Source organism: Myotis brandtii, unplaced genomic scaffold, assembly GCF_000412655.1.
Source record: "Myotis brandtii unplaced genomic scaffold, ASM41265v1 scaffold99, whole genome shotgun sequence".
NCBI classification, from domain to species: Eukaryota; Metazoa; Chordata; class Mammalia; order Chiroptera; family Vespertilionidae; genus Myotis; species Myotis brandtii.
In genome coordinates this window covers 3788822-3805424 of record NW_005372121.1, presented here as the reverse complement: position 1 = coordinate 3805424, position 16603 = coordinate 3788822, and the positions used below count along the sequence as shown (strand labels likewise).

Sequence of the window (16603 nt, the reverse complement as noted above, 5' to 3'; positions counted from 1 at the left end):
ACAATGTTTCAAACTGCAAGCTCAGAGGCCAGCAGTGGCAGGCGGGGAACGTTGGAGTCCTCCGTCACTGAAGCAAGCAAGCCTCCTGTTAGCTTCAAGCTGCCTGGCTGCCGGCCACCATCTTGGCTGGCAGTTAATTTGCATATCACCCTGATTAGCCAATGGGAAGGGTAGTGGAGTGACACCAATTTGCATGTTTCTCTTTTATTAGTGTAGTGGATTACTCAGTGGTAAAACTTGTACTAGAAAGTGTAGAATTCTTAATTTTTACCTCTTTATTTACCAGTTCTCAAAATTAGAAGTTGCTTCTTCATTTTCTTGAAACAGTGCCAGTTGTATTCTTTTTGAGGGGTGTCTTGATTAATGCTTTTTGTTAAGCATATTTAATGTGTTTCAAAATATTGAAGTTATTCTTATTGATACTCAAATTATCCCATGTTTGGCCAGTGAGAACTTCTTCACATTGACTTCTGAGTTCTTTCTAATGTGATTTTCTGGCCTTTGATAGCTTCCTGGCTAGCATATATGATAACTTTACAACTCTTATTGGGTTGGAATGTGGTCTATGGTGGCACTTCTCAAATTTCCTTACAAAAGCTCTGAAGAACATGGGAAATTTCTACCCTATGTGGAATCATAAGATGACAAGTTAGAACAGGCATTGTTTCATGAGTTTTTAGTGAGTTTCAACTAGGCATACAGAAAAAAAGGAAAAATAATTTCTACCTGAAGATTTTGCAGCCTAGTGGGGTATCTTTTAGGATCTGGTGACATGGTGCTCATGTTAGGAATGTACATTTGGGTAAAGCTAAAATCATCAATGTGACTTCATTGTGACCCCATATCAGTTCTGTTACTAGAGTCAGGTCAAAGATTGATTGATTGGTAGTTTTTCTGAATTGTTACTATGTAATTACAAAATGATATAAGTGCCTATAAGGAGACCTTTATTGAAGACTTTTTGAAAAAGAGAGAGAAAGTATGGAAATGGATATGTTTCTCTAATCCAAGAAAATGGATTTAAAGCAGATAGTTTTTCTCTTCCAGTCTCCACTTATCTGTTAAGTAAGAGAGGTGTTTATTTTTTGCCTATTTTACAAAGCTGCTGAGTGCTGTAATGAATTCATATTTATTGGGAAGTTGGAGCTTTTTGGATGAAAGGTGCTAAATTAGAGCTTATTGTTTATTGAATTTATTTGATGTGTCCAGCCCGCTGGGAACATTTGCTGAATTTAATTAAAAACAGATAGTCCTCACTCTGACAGCTTACAATGCCATTTACAAACCAATAAAATAAACAGCATGCACTTGTATGGTCCTAACTTGGGATGGCCTAGATTACCATAGCTCGTTTGGACAGGGGAATGACCCTACTTTTGTAGGAAGGATGAATTCAGCTGCTAAATAAACACAGATGTACTCAACAACATCTGAACCGCCTACTTGCCCTCATTTTATAAATACATAGAATATGGAGATTTTTCTCAATTTGAAACTGTAATTTTCAGGTTACAAAACTAAAAATACTCTTTCCTTCCTATCATTTTGGGAATAAATGAAGATACATGTTTATGTTTCACATATTGTTTTATGATCACCTTTTCTTTGCAGGAATGACATTCCAAAGCATTCAACTGGAGTATTGTATGCTTTCCTAACTCAACCCAGTGGAAGCTGAGAAGTGTAATTATAATAATGGCATGTGTGCTTCCTTTCCCAGTTGGTGATGGAGTTTTGTGGAGCTGGCTCTGTCACTGACCTGATCAAGAACACGAAAGGTAACACGTTGAAGGAGGAGTGGATTGCATACATCTGCAGGGAGATCTTACGAGTGAGTAACAATACAGGATATCATGGGAGGTGTTGAACTTTGTACTAATCTTCCACTAAAATTTATAAGCATATTGGAAAGCTCTAAAGCTTTATTCTAACAGTGATAATGGCAATGGTAGTTCATTGTGGTCTGCTCTAGTGGAAGTGAGTGCCATTCTGAATGGGCCACGTGCACTCTCATTTGAGTTAGCATTGGGTGAGTTCTTTTAACAAGGAATTCATTTCCAGTGATGTTTCCAATTGGAAATCTGATTTTAGGTCATATACTAGTAGATGGTGTCCCACTTAGGAAATGGATTGTTTTAGAGATATTTTGATCACTCATTGGAGTTTTCCATTTGTGGAAGTTTATAACTAATTTAAGGATTGTGTGACTTTAACCATTTAAGTACATACATAGAACCTAGTTTACCAGATTTTACCCTTTTAAATACAACTCTTTTAGCATTAATTACTTAAATTAATGAAAATAGCTGGACAAGACTGTGCCTGTTTGCCCACATCAGGCAGTCTGGGCAATATTGTCATATTTGCCGAGCTCAATTCAAGAAGAAGGTAGTTGGTCTTTCAGATTAGTTTAATTATCTTTTGCTACTAATATGGAGGCTATTACATGTCCAATGAGAGTATTCTTACTAGATCTGCTTGGCAATCATTATCTATTTGTAAACTCTGCCTTCTTAATTTAAGGAAACAAAAGTTAAAACTGTTTTTACAATGTGTCCAAAATACACTTTTGAAAGATAGATTGTGTTGAGAATGGATGCACAGATGGATAGATAGATAGATGGATGGAAGTTAAGAAGGATGAAGGGCATTAAAATGATGTTTATTGATTAAATTAAAACCACATTAGGCAAAAGAAAATATAAAATATTTTAAATGATTACATTTATAATGGCATAAAAATCAAATACTTAGAAATAAATTTACAGAAAGATGTGAACAACTTCTGCATCGTAAACTACAAAATATTATTGAGAGAAATTAAAGAAGACCTTAATAAGTAGAGGTATATTCTATTTCAAAGATTAGGATGCTCAGTATTCTAAAAATGTTATTTCTCCCCAATTTGATCCATGACTTCACGGAACTCCCTACCAAAATCATTCTAGGTATATCTGTGGGTGTTGACAAACTGATTTTTAAAATGTTATATGGAAATGCAAAGGGCTGAGAATACTCAAGGCAGTCTTGAGAAGAACAAAGCTGGAGGATGTACTAGTATGCTGCTAGTTATTGGGATTTATAAAGCTACTAAGTAATTAGAACAGAGTAGTATTGTCACAAGAATAGACAAATGGCCAAGGAAACAGAAACAAGAGCCCAGGAACAGACCTGCTTCACAGCTCACCTGAGTTATGACCAAGGAACTGCTTCAGTGGCTGGGGGAAGGGTGCCCTTATCAGTCAGTAAGGTCAATTGAATATCCATGTGAGAACATGAAGCTTGACACCTGCTTACTCTATATTAAAAAATTAATTCCAGCTGTATTGTAAACATACATGTGAATGATATTAAAAAAATAAAGCTCCTAAGAGAAAATATAGGATAATACCACCATGGCTTTGCAGTAGACAAAAAAATATTTCTCAAACAGAACGCAAAACAAAATTTGAGGAGAAACAAGGAGGTACAGCTGCTGATCTTCAAATCTGACATTTATCTCCAAGTATTGATGTGCCACCTTGTAAATTTAATTTGAATTTCTGACTTAACATTTTACTCATTCAGAGAAAGCACGATGAATGTTTTTAGTCATCCAGACCACCCAGTGGGTACCAAGCATCTATTGGGTCTTCAGGGCGGGTTCTGCATAACACGCCTTTTTGCTAGGCTGGGTAACCCTGTAGGGGATCAGTCCTGTGATCTTCAGGGTTCTAAAAGCACAAGGGAGGTTTCATCCATGAGTATCTCTCAATACCTAGTTAAAAATGCTTGAAAACCACTGTTTTCTTCCTTCTTCCAATGCAATCATTCTCCCAAATGATACTGGCATTTGAGATAAGGTGACTCATTGGAAGGGACATTTGATCATAAGGAGTTTCAGAGATGACCCTCCATGCATCGTATGATCTCATTAAATACAACCTTTGGCTCACTTATGTGCTCTGGTACCTGCTTCCAACCACTTTGGTGATGAAGCAGGGAATGGAATTTTAAGGATTCATGGGGGTGTTAATATGCTATTAAAACCATACATTTTTATCTGCTTGATACCTACCTTGAGCCAAACTAACTCCATACGGAAGGTAATTTTTAAAGACCCAAACCATTGCAACTGTCCTGATGCATGGTTTATATTTACTGATTCCTAAACATACACATGGACCTTTTTGGTCATCCATATTCTCATGCTGAATTTTTTCAACAAGGGAATTTAGATATTTAGTGGGGTTTTTTTTTCTTTTTGTGTCAACCTCATCTTTCATATCATGATTTTGTTGTTGTGGAGGAAAAATAAAAGTACAGAAAATCATAAATAATAAAATGGCAATAGTTAGGTATATAACACCTTGAATTATCAAGTGTTAGCATAACAAAATTTGCTTCAAGATTCCAATTTTAGTTTCTTTTAGGTTATATTTTTTTCTGAAAAAACATGTGGCTTAGAGCATGTCTGTACGTTTTAGAACTAACACCCCAAAGAAGCCAAAATCAGAGTAATTCATGGAGACCTGATATATGATCACATCCAAAGTTTTGGATGTCACTGAATAATAATTTTATATAATGAACACAAAGTCACACATGTCATAAAGCACTCAAAATGACAGTGATAAATGCCGACAAAGGAAACAGAAATTGTTGCTTTCCTTTTTGAATGTGGGCCACATTGGCTAAAGCCAATGAGAAATGTCTTGGCTGTTCTGAGAAATATTTTATTGTGCTTAATTAAATTTGTGTAATAGAAAGTAACTTTTAAATTCAGATATTGCCCCCAAAAGTGGAGGGTTCGTTTGAATCAGTTTAGTTTTTTGTATGAGGCTTTATAGGTGTTCCTGTTACAAACTAGCAAAGACAGGCGCTCTTCACTTTTCACGGTACTATTAGCTGAACTCATGTATGCTGAACCGTATCATTCTTGTGTGGTTCCTGAGATCAAAGCAGGTATGAAAGCATTTCCTTTAGCACAGCACCATGCATAGCAAGGGACACCTCTATGGTTCAGTTTATATTGATCCATTGCCTATGGCTTAGTTCAGCACTGTGAGCACATGAAAGATATGAGTATAATAATGAAAGTATTTCTGGATGAATCTACTACTTTTTTGGATCATTAACATCTGAAATAGTTTATTTGCATCTTGGCTTATGTTCCTATTAATCCTTTTCAACTCTCTGTCACTCTAGGGGCTGAGTCATCTGCACCAGCATAAAGTGATTCATCGAGATATTAAAGGGCAAAATGTCTTGCTAACTGAAAATGCAGAAGTTAAACTAGGTAAGAACAGAATCCAGTGAGCCTAGGAATTGCAGGAATTGATAAGATTATTTCAACCGCTGGCTTTTTTTGGTGGTGAGAACAGAATCCAGTGAGCCTAGGAATTGCAGGAATTGGCTTTTTTGGTGGTGTGTGTGTGTGTGTGTGTGTGTGTGTGTGTGTGTTTAATAAATGTAAATTTGTCACTGTGGATTTGGAGGTCGTTGTACTAAGAATGGAGAGGAAAATGTTTCTTTGTTTATTTCAAAAGCATTTTCTAACAGCACCTTGAGGAGTGAATTGGCCTGTGCTAAACAGAACCATGTGCTTAATCAATGTAATAATTGATTTTTTTTTAAGCAAAGACCCTTTAGATTAGAAGTGAGTGACCTTGAAATGTTTTCCTATATCTTACTGTCTGTTTACATTATTGCTATAACAGAACAATGGTGACCCATTTGTTATTAAAAATCTCCACAGTTAGACATATTTGGAATAATGAATTCCTGCTGTATTCCCATATGTTTTAAGTTAAATTTACATTGATTTCATTATTACCTGTGCAAAATGGATGCCCAGTATTCTACTTGGCATGAATACCAATTATCCCATTTCCATCTGCCAGAGTTGTCCGTGAGGGAATCGTTTTCTCTGGTGCTGTCCATGAGAGCCCTTCCCGTAACAAATCCGAGATTGTCCAGATATGGCAATCTAAACGATAAGCAAAACAGGATCCCCACATTCATTTGTCAGCTTGATGTCTATGAGTAAGAGCATAAATTGGCAAATATCTCATAGGATACACAATTTGTCTCCTAGAACAGAATCACTGTCAGCATGATTATTTATTTTCAGAGATTTAAATATCTCCCATGTTTATATCCCAAACATTTGTTCTTACCTTTTTTGGTTAAAATATATAATTTTCATATTTAGCATTTAGAGCCAAACTCTCATCTCATGAATATTCCTTGTAAAACCAAAGCATACATTATATAGGGAATGCAGTTATATATGTAGTGACTAGATAAGCTATTCTCAGAATATTTGCTCACCACTAATAAAGTTATTGCTGAGAGACTGTAATTCCCCAAGCCCTGTATATGGCACATTTACAAAGATGATCTTAGATAAACATCATAGCAACTCCATGTAGATATCACCCTCATTTTATGGATCAGGAAACAAGCTCAAAGAGGTTGATCTACTAGCCTTAGGTCGCATCACTAGGAAGTGGCTGAAATGGGATGGAAACTATGCAGTCTGACTCCAGAAACTTAGTTCATAATCACTTTCTTGGAATCCCTTAAATATTACCCTTTGTGGTGGCAACCAAGTTTGCTTTTTATTTAACAGCTATTTTTGGTCCCCATGAAGCCTTGGTATAAACAAATATAACACTTAGTGATTTCGTTCTTGGTTCACTTTATCCATTTATACATGCAATTTAAAAATACACATTCACAATAGCAAAAAGGAAGAAGCAACCCAAGTGTCCATTAACAAATGAATGGAAAAACAAAATGTGGCACCTGCATACAATAGAATATTATTCAGCTTTCCAAAGGAAGGACATTTCCCCGGAGCACCCCCACACCTTTCTCTTTCCCTTCCCATTTCCCTTCACCTCCCCCCTAAAAAAGAAAACAAAAAAGGAAGGACAATTTGACACATGCTGCAACATGGATTAATCTTGAAAACCATTATGCCAAGTGATGTAAGCCAGTCACAAAAAGACAAAAACTATATGATTCCACTTACATGAGGTACCTGTAGTAGTCAGATTCATAGAGACAGCAATTAGAATGGTGTTTACTAGGGCCTGGGAGGAGGGGAGAAGGGCTAGTTATTGTTTAATGGCTACCAAGTTTCAGCTGGGGAAGAGGAAAAAGCTCTGGAATTGAATGGTAGTGATGGTTGCATAACAATGTGAATGTACTTAATGTCACAGAACTATAACACTTTAAAATGATAAATTTTATGTTATATATATCTTAACAAAAATGCATATTCATTTTGGCATCATATAGAAACCATAAATTTGATTCATTTTGCCTTCTCTTAAATAGTGGACTTTGGAGTCAGTGCCCAGCTGGATCGAACAGTGGGCAGGAGGAATACTTTCATCGGTACTCCCTACTGGATGGCACCAGAAGTTATTGCCTGTGACGAAAACCCGGATGCCACATATGATTTCAAGGTATGACTTCTTACTTCTTCATTATGTTTCAAAAAGATGCTCAAAATATCACCCTTGAATCTTTTAGAGAATTCTCACATGGCTTTAGGTAATGCAAAGGGAGAGAAGAAAAAAACACCCACACATTATTTGAATTTAAAATAAGACATTCTAGTGAGAATCTTTTTAATGAAGTCACCCATTATATCTGATTGCCTATTTGTTAAAAAAAATGTTTAAACCATTTTAGATCCTCATGAATTTACTCTCATATCTAATTAGGAAACATATTTCTGTTTTGTTTATAGTTTAGATGTTTTGCAAAATATATATACAGATGACGTTTTATATTAAAAAAACCAAGATATGAATTTGTTGTCTTGGGTCATCTTTCTCTGATTAAAAATAATCAGACTTACTCATTCACATTGCCTCAGGTTTAATTATTAGAGTTTCTTTTCAGTAAGAGAGAGAACCAAATGAGATGTTGGTAGCTACTTTATGGCGTTTCTGTAGCCTGTGGTGGTGTTTCATAGAAATTTGATTTGTGGCTTGTAATTTTGTATCATAAACTGGTAATTTGTTAATAAATTCCAAGCAGTGTTTAAATAGAGAGGTGAAAGTTGTCCCTTTCTCCAAGAAACCCTCCTCCTTTCTATTCTGCTAGCCAGTAATCAAAAATAATTTTGGGTTCCTATTCCATTAATAGTTGCAATGTCAGGTAACATTGTTGTCATGAATTGTGCTTGAAAGTCAAGACATTAAAATTGGGGTCAGATGGGATGTGGGCACTGTGGGTTTTAGGCTGCACAGTAGACCTTGGTTGCCACCATAAAGGGAAATATTTAAGGAATTCAAAGAAAGTAATTATGAACTAAGACTGCGTAGTTTCCATCCCATTTCAGCCACTTCCCAGTGATGCGACCTAAGGCTAGTAGATCATGCTCTTTGAGCTTGTTTCCTGATCCATAAAATGAGGGTGATGATATCTACATAGAGTGACTATGATGTTTATGTGAGATAATCTTTGTAAACATGCCATATGCAGGGCCTGGAGAATAATAGTCTCTCAGCAATAACTTAATTAGTGGGGAACAAATATTCTGAGAGTAGCTTATCTAGTCACTATATATATAACTGAGTTCCCTATACATAGAATGTATGCTTTGGTTTTACAAGGAATAAGGGATACTCATGAGATGAAAGTTTGGCTCTAAATGCTAAATATGATCTGTCATCTTGGTGCAGATCCCAGGACAACCATGGGCAAAACCTAGGCTGGTTTCATGGCGCGTGGACTTTTTACCAAAGGACTGTAGTGATCATCTTGAAATACCCTCATCTTCCGGATGAGGAAACTGAGGCTGAGGCATCTGCAAGTGCACACTCAGTTAGTGATCTTCTTAGAGTTGGGACTTGAACCCAGATCCCCAACGCTCTGTTCAGAGTTCTTCCCAATATCCAGGGTGGGGCAAAAGTAGTTTTATAGTTGTTTATATGGAAAATAATACAATAGTTAAGAAATAATAATATTAGAATAAACTCTGTGTTTTGCGTACTCACAGCTGTGAGCCTACTTGTGCCCCACCCTGTATTACCCTGCTCCTGGAAGATGTTCTCCTATATAAATCTCCAGTTCACCAACAAAACAGCCTGTGAAGAGTATATGTGAAAAATTCCTTTTTTAAAGAACATTTTTAGTTCTCCATATGTGGGGTTATTATTGAAAGCAGGTCAGAAAGATGCAAACATGGCAGTGTTTTCGGGACCCAGTGTCCCTGAGCATTGACAAAATTATTGGCCTCTTTGGAGAAATGCAGCTCAAAGGTCTGAAAACAAAATAATCCCCTGTAAATTCCTCTTTCTTCCAAGGTTAGTTCACTGTCATAACCTGACAATAATCTGTCTGGAAGCAGCAGCCAAGATAAAAATTAATCTCCTGCCAAAATAAATGTCACTTATTTAAACTGCTGATGATAAGCACATTTAAAGAAATTAAATTGCAGATCCCTTGAGAGGAGCCACTACAAAATATATGTCCCAGACCAGATGTGTGTATCATAATTGGCTATAAGCAAATCTTTAAACTTTAGTCATACTAAACAAGTACCGATTAGTCTACATTTGGGCCACAGATATTTTAGACTACTTTATAATATACCATGGAGGTTTAGAGTGTCTCAAACTTCTACCCTTAGCTTAGCCGTGTAGCTGGCTGTGTTATGACTGGCTATCGTGCATGTGAACTCTTGTTCCTTGATGTAAAATAGATCCCTGTGATTTAGTTGTTTTCAGTAGAATAAGTAGAAGAGGACTTTCTTCCGGCCAAGCCAACGCTTGGAATTAAACTGGTATCTTGGTGCTCTTTCCTCAGATGATGGCTAAGGAATGTAATTTGGGAACAGTGAAAAATTTGGAGCCCATGCAATAACTCTCAGTGTAGACAAAGCCCAGTGTATGAGTAGCCACAGGGCACGTCATGCTGCACAGGGTGACTTCAGAGGAACTGGAAGGTTCATGTGACTGTACAAGTATCCTGAGACATTAAAGAAGTGAAGGTTCATTTCTCTGTCTTTTTTAAAAAATATATTTTATTAATTTTTACAGAGAGGAAGGGAGAGGGATAGAGAGTTAGAAACATCGATGAGAGAAAAACATCGATCAGCTGCCTCCTGCACACCCCCTACTGGGGATGTGCCCACAACCAAGGTACATGCCCCTGACCGGAATCAAACACGGGGCCCTTCAATCCGCAGGCCGATGCTCTATCCACTGAGTCAAACCAGCCAGGGCCATTTCTGTGTCATTTATCAAAAAATAAAGAATCCTGATGAGACAAGATTCAACCATATCAGTCATGTAGACCTTAGTGTAAGTTAGTTTGTCAGGAGTGTCATGAGTGTAGGCTGTACAGAGGAGGAGGAAGTCATGGCAAGACTGTAAGCGTCAATGGTCACTTGTCACGGGTAAAAGAAGGGACTTGACAAAAGGGTGACAATAAGGAAGAAGGGGCAGAAAGGAAGGTTTGGGGGCTCTTGGAAGATTCATTTCAACTACTTCACAGTTTTATCATGGACCAGAGAAGAAAGCTTTCTTTAAATAATTTTTCTACTTCTTTTTTGGCACCAGGTCTTATCCTTTCTTCTGTTCACTATTCTTAGGAATATGGTTTATCACCAGGAGACAACTGCACAATACTTTGACCTTTAAAACCATTTATTCATTCATCCAATGAATATCCACTATGTGTAAGGAATTAGTCAACTTGTATTGGTATGTGGAGTTTTTGACTAGAAAGTTCACTTGTAAGCTCATCAAAGTTCAAGGGTTTGGTACTGTGTGCTTGGTAGCCCATTTAATCAAGCTATGTATCCCAGACTCTGAAATCGATGTTATTGGGTACTCATGTACTACAGATACTTTCAGCCTAGAAGACATGTTTAGAATAAAAGAGGACTTGAAGGCCACTGGGCTTTGTTAGATTCCCTACCACAAAACCCTTCCTTTAAAATACAGGCAGAACATCAGTAGGTGAGTGGATTAAAAAGCTGTGGTACATTTACACCATGGAATACTATGCAGCAGTAAAAAAAAGTATTTCTTACCTTTTGAGACATCGTGGAGGGACCTGGAGAGTATTATGCTCAGTAAAATAAGCCAGTCAGAGAAAGACAAGTATCACATGATCTCATTCATATGTGGAATCTAAAGAACAAAACAAAATAGATCCAGAGACACAGAAGCATAGAACAGACTGTCAAACCTCAGAGGGAAGGTGGGGGTGGATGGGTGGGTGGGAAAGAGGTAACTAAAGAACTTACATAACTCATGGACACAGACAATGGGGTGATGAAGGCCTAGGAGGGGTGGGTGCCAGGTGGAGGGCATCAATGGAGGGAAAAAGTGAGAAATCTGTACTACTTTCAACAATAAAGACAAATTTACAAAAATAAAGGTAGAATGCAAAAGAGAAGAGCGTAGTTTGGTTTTATTATTTGACTTGTTTTACGGTTTATTATTATGTACTAGAGGCCCGGTGCATGAAATTATGTACTAGGGTCCCTAGGCCTGGCCAACGATCAGGGCCGATCTGTGGGGCGACCCGCAGGGCAATCAAGGAGGCCCCCCGCTGGCAGCCTTGGCTGCTGGCCTGGGGCCTGCAGGCTGGGGGCAGCGTCTGCCCCCTGGTGGTCAGTGCACATCATAGCGACCGGTTGTTCCACAGGTCGTTCCGCCATTCGGTCTATTTGCATATTAGGCTTTTATTATGTAGGATTCCTTGAGTTGTCTAAGATATCTTTAAAGGCTGCTTTAATTTTTTCTGAAAACTACAATAATTCATTAAAATACGGGCCTGAGTAGAAAAGTAGTCTGAAGAGCTCATGCTTTTTATCGCAGCCTGGTTTTGTCTGATCTCTCCCGGGCACAGTAAGTGCTGCCTGAAAATAGCCCCTCTTCGAGGAGGAGCGCCAGAATCTCCTTGCCTGGTGTGCTCGCTTTCCCCCAGAGGCCCTCCTTTCTTGTTTTCAGAAATTCTGTCAAAACACTTCAAGCAAAAGGAAAGGTTTCATTTCCCTGATAAGTGTGTGGGGCAATAATGAAAGCTTTCTCATTTCATAATAAGCATTCAAGAGATTTGAAATTAATAAAACTGCAAAATTCCTCGGCTGTTTAAATTGTTACTTTTTCAATTTGAATTTCATTTGGTTGGATGGGATTTGTCAAGTAATTTATAGCCCTATACTTACTGCTTTAACGCAACCACTCACTAAAGAAACTCCTTGGCAGCCAAAAGCCCATTAGTAGGGAGCTGGTTGAATAGACTAGCGCATCTGTCCAGCGGAATACGATGGAACCATTTAGGCAACAAGGCAGTGTTCATATTGAAGTTGGGCAGATCTCAAGATAGCGTGTTCAGTGCAAAGAACAACTCAGAGTATAGTACACATAATGGAGTCTTATTCTTCCTCAGTCCATTGCTCTATGACGTGTGGGTGGAGAACGTAAAATGTTTATTTTATATCTTTCTGTCCTGTACCCACCCACCCCCCCACAAACTAGCCTTGCTTTTATTTGTTTATTTTTAAAATATATTTTTATTGATTTCAGAGAGAGGAAGGGAGAGGGAAAGAGAGATAGAAACATCAATGATGAGAGGGAATCATTGATTGGCTGCCTCTTAAATGTCCCACACTGGGGATCAAGTCCGCAACCCGGGCATGTGTTCTGACAGGGAATTGGACCGTGACCTCCTGGTTCATAGATCAATGTTCAACCACTGAGCCACACTGGGCGGGTTGGCCTTGCTTTTCCTTTAAGTCAGTAAAGTAAGAGATGTATAGTGTGCCCAGCCAGCATCGTTGCCACTTTACCTGACTCGGATGTGCTGGTTGATTTGCCAGTCAATGGTAACTGGTCCTCAGGGTCTGTCTGCACCAGTATTTTTTAAATACTCACTATGTGCACAGCATTGTGGTAGGTGTTCTTTTCACATTACTGGTATGGAAATGGGCACAGAGGAATTAAGTGGCTTGCCCAAGTCACCAAGCCTGGCTGTCTAGCACGGGCTCTCTCTGCCTCTCAGGGCACGCTGGGCTCTTTCCCTGTGCCACACTGCCTCGTTTTTGTGCTCCTGGTTCGGCCATCTGAACGTATTCTTTTCTTCACATGTTGGGCAGCCCCACCCCCAAGGCCTGCTATCTTGTGCTCCAGTTGCCTGCATGCCAGATGGCCCCCCCACCCACCGGAAGTGGTGTGCTTGCCTCCGCCTCCTCAGAGGCACTAGAATTTGTCTCTGTTCTGTTTGTAATGCGCACAAGACTGGGCTATTAATCATGCCACAGGGCAGGTGGCACCGCACCTCTGAAATAATGAATTACCGAGCTCCTGCCAAAATGAGTCACACCATGGCCATGAAGGAAACTTATCTCTCCCGGACTCTCCTCATCTTGTTCCTCCCTCTTCCCTTTCTCCTCTCCTGTGATCTGTCTTGCCAGTTGTAATTGGAACATTTTCTCCCGTATTTAAGTTCTGAAGTGTCTCGGGGACTTGCTAATGCACCCAAAGGCTTGAACAAGCCCTGTGAAGGACGCTTATTGCTCTCTAGCGTGGGCAGTTAAGCATAGCTTACAAGCAGCTCTGGGTATATATATGGCCAGGAATATAAATGTTCTTTTTGTAAAACAAAAAGAATCCCAGCAAAAAAAAAAAAAAAAATGATCCTAATGATGCCGTCAAATAAGGGCTTAAAGAAGAAGCCGTTTCTGGCCTGGTCACGTGACAGGATGCTCAGGAGTCGGGATGGTGTGACCTTTGGTTTGAAGGAGTTGTTTGGGAGCTTGGGCAAAGCCACCTTAGAGGGGATCTGAGATGTTGTGAACTGAATAAAGGCAGCATCTCTTTTCACAGACCCTTCCTGCTTCCTGCGGGATAAATCCAGGCTCACCTAACAACTGGGCCCTCTCTCCATTTCCCTACTGTCAAAATGTGCTTCTTCAAATCATTGCTGTGTGCATGCTATCAGTAAGGAATGCTTTGGGCTATACTTACTTACAGTTCAGAAGTTTAAAGGCAGGCAGTTCAGAGTTGGTGTGGGGCCTCCTTGCTGTCTTTAAAACCCAGGCTGCTACCTTTCTGTCCTGTCATCATTAGTTTGTTGACTTATTGCCACATGTTTGTACGACGGATGCTGTAGCTCGAAGAGCATGCTTTTCTTCAAGGCACGAAGACATGGGGAAGAATTGTCAAGACATCGGCTGTATTTGTCACTTATTTCAGGAAAAGCAAAAGCTTTCTCAGAAACTCCCAGAAGATGTTTGCCTGTGTCTCTTTGGCCACAACTATGTCACATTCTTTTTTTTAAATATATTTTTATTGATATCAGAGAGGAAGGGAGAGAAAGATAGAAACATCAATGATGAGAGAGAATCATTGATTGGCTGCCTCTTGCATATCCACTGGGGATTGAGCCCATGACCCAGGCATGTGCCCTTGACTGGAATCGAACCGGGAACCCTTCAGTCCCCAGGCCGACACTCTATCCACTGAGCCAAACCAGTTGGTGCCACATTCTTAATTGTCATCCTTAGCAGTAGGGAAGTCTGGACAAACACACTTAGCTTTCCTACCCTCATAAATGAAGGCCGCAAAGGAAATGGGGGTTGAAAATGTCTGTTGGGTTAGCCAACAAACAGTGTCTGCTACAACCAAATAGAGGGAAATTAGAGAAGGTTAAATTGAACAGGCAAAGGCAGTCTCACCTAATAGTAGAGGAGGAGGAAATTAATATTCTGGAGGCCACTGTGTGCCAGATTTGGGGCTAAGCAGTATGGATGTATATCATTCCACATGTGGGTGTTTTCTTAAAAAACATAATAAAAATATATGTCCATACAAAGACTTGTGATGAATGTAGCAGCTTTATTTGTAATAGCTTAGAATGGAAACCCTCCGAATATCCACCTTCATATTTGCACCTCATTTCACAGTACAAAACCACTTGATTCTTGCTCCTCTTGATTATAGTGATGGTTTCACAGGAGTATACATGTGTCAAACCTTGCAGATGATACACTTCAAACATGTGCAGTTAATTATAGGACAGTGTGGAAAACAGTCAAATAGCAGCGATTTCATATGGTTTAAGCCAGAGAGACATTTGAGTGGTAAATTCATTTTTATTGAATTTATTGGGGTGACATTGGTTAATAAAATTACATAGGTTTCAGGTGTACAGTTCTCTCATACATCATCTGTATATTGTAGTGTGGGTCCACCACCCGAGTAATGGCAAATTAATTTTTAAAGCCGTGAAAGGCATTGTCAATGAAAGTTGAATGAGGCTCTGACTACTTTGAAGCTTCGCAGCTGTAATAGGTTTGTAAAGAGATGACTGAGTGGTTTCCCCATGGGCAGTTCTGAAGCAATTACCAGGTGTAACCAAGTTCTCCTTTGGCAACTGCATTCATGCTTGTATCTGTGCTTCCTTCTCTTCCAGAGTGACTTGTGGTCCTTGGGAATCACCGCTATCGAAATGGCAGAAGGTGCTCCCCGTAAGTATCTTCCTCTGGGTGAAATCGGTTGCTGTCCGCTCTGCAGGTACTGAAGCTTCTGTGCCAGGAGCCAAGGTAGCTTTACTTCTGCTACACCGAGCCCAGCATGGATTCTCGCTGCGTATTTAGAAAGCAGTCATCTTAAATCAACCATAAATCCATTCATTTCCGAGTGGTGTGAGGATCTTGAATTTATGAGGGAAAAGGAAAAAAGAAAGGGGAGGCAAACTTTGGGGAAACTTACTTGTTTTACAGATTCAGTGTGTAGTTGATTCTTGAACTATTCTCCACTTACCACAAAACTGGGACCAACCCACAAAGCCTGTAAACTCTCACAAACGTCAACACTGATTTCCAGTGCATGCGTTCCACAAACACTGATACCCGACTGCTTTCACTCCTATTAAAATACTGATGTTTAGGGGCCAACCCACAAAGCCTGTAAACTCTCACAAACGTCAACACTGATTTCCAGTGCATGCGTTTCTGACTGCTTTCACTCCTATTAAAATACTGATGTTTAGATTTTTAGCTTTCCCTACTTATTTCAGGCAGAGTGGCCAGGATCTGGAATATTCCTTGAGATCTGGAACATGCACTGCAGAGAGCCTCTGCCAGGCCATGAGCAATGCCTCACAGATTCCCACGCAGGGGCCACAACTGACCAAGGGCCTCGCTGCTGCCATGCACTGAGGCTGTGCCTCCCAAGGGCCACTCCCCATCAGGGACGAGCATGGCGGGGATCTAAGGCAGACCCTTTTCAGGAAGACACAGCATTCCTTTGTAGGTAATTTTCACTCCTCAGTTTTGTTCCTTAGTTTCCTTAGACTGTAGCACACTTCTGCCTACTTTTCTCCCTCTCACCTTCAGCCAATCAGATGTGCACAGCAATCTGATGACTCCCTCAGCCTTCCCCAGCTCCCTCCCTGTTTCCTCTGAGGCAGAAATTGCCCCCTCTCACATTTCATAACACCTTGGTGGCTGCTTCTCAGAGGCCCCTAGTTGCATGACAGGTTGTTATGCGCATGTGGTTCTTTGTACCTTCAAGTCATCACCCTAGAGTTGATAGAATTTATCTGTAGCTTGATTGATTTGGAGCCTTTGTGGACAACTTCC

The 16603-nt window shown here is 39.6% G+C and overlaps 1 protein-coding gene across 9 annotated transcripts in view; it reads left to right on the top strand.

Annotated features, from left to right (window-relative positions):
• The window catches only part of TNIK (TRAF2 and NCK interacting kinase), a 349621-nt gene that overhangs the window by 223381 nt on the left and 109637 nt on the right, over nt 1–16603 (top strand). For all 9 annotated transcript variants that reach the window (XM_005886580.2, XM_005886579.2, XM_005886584.2 and 6 more), the window contains 4 exons: nt 1721–1831; nt 5188–5278; nt 7327–7457; nt 15433–15487. In XM_005886580.2, the coding sequence (XP_005886642.1) occupies nt 1721–1831; nt 5188–5278; nt 7327–7457; nt 15433–15487 (388 nt within the window). The remainder of the gene's footprint in view (nt 1–1720; nt 1832–5187; nt 5279–7326; nt 7458–15432; nt 15488–16603) is intronic.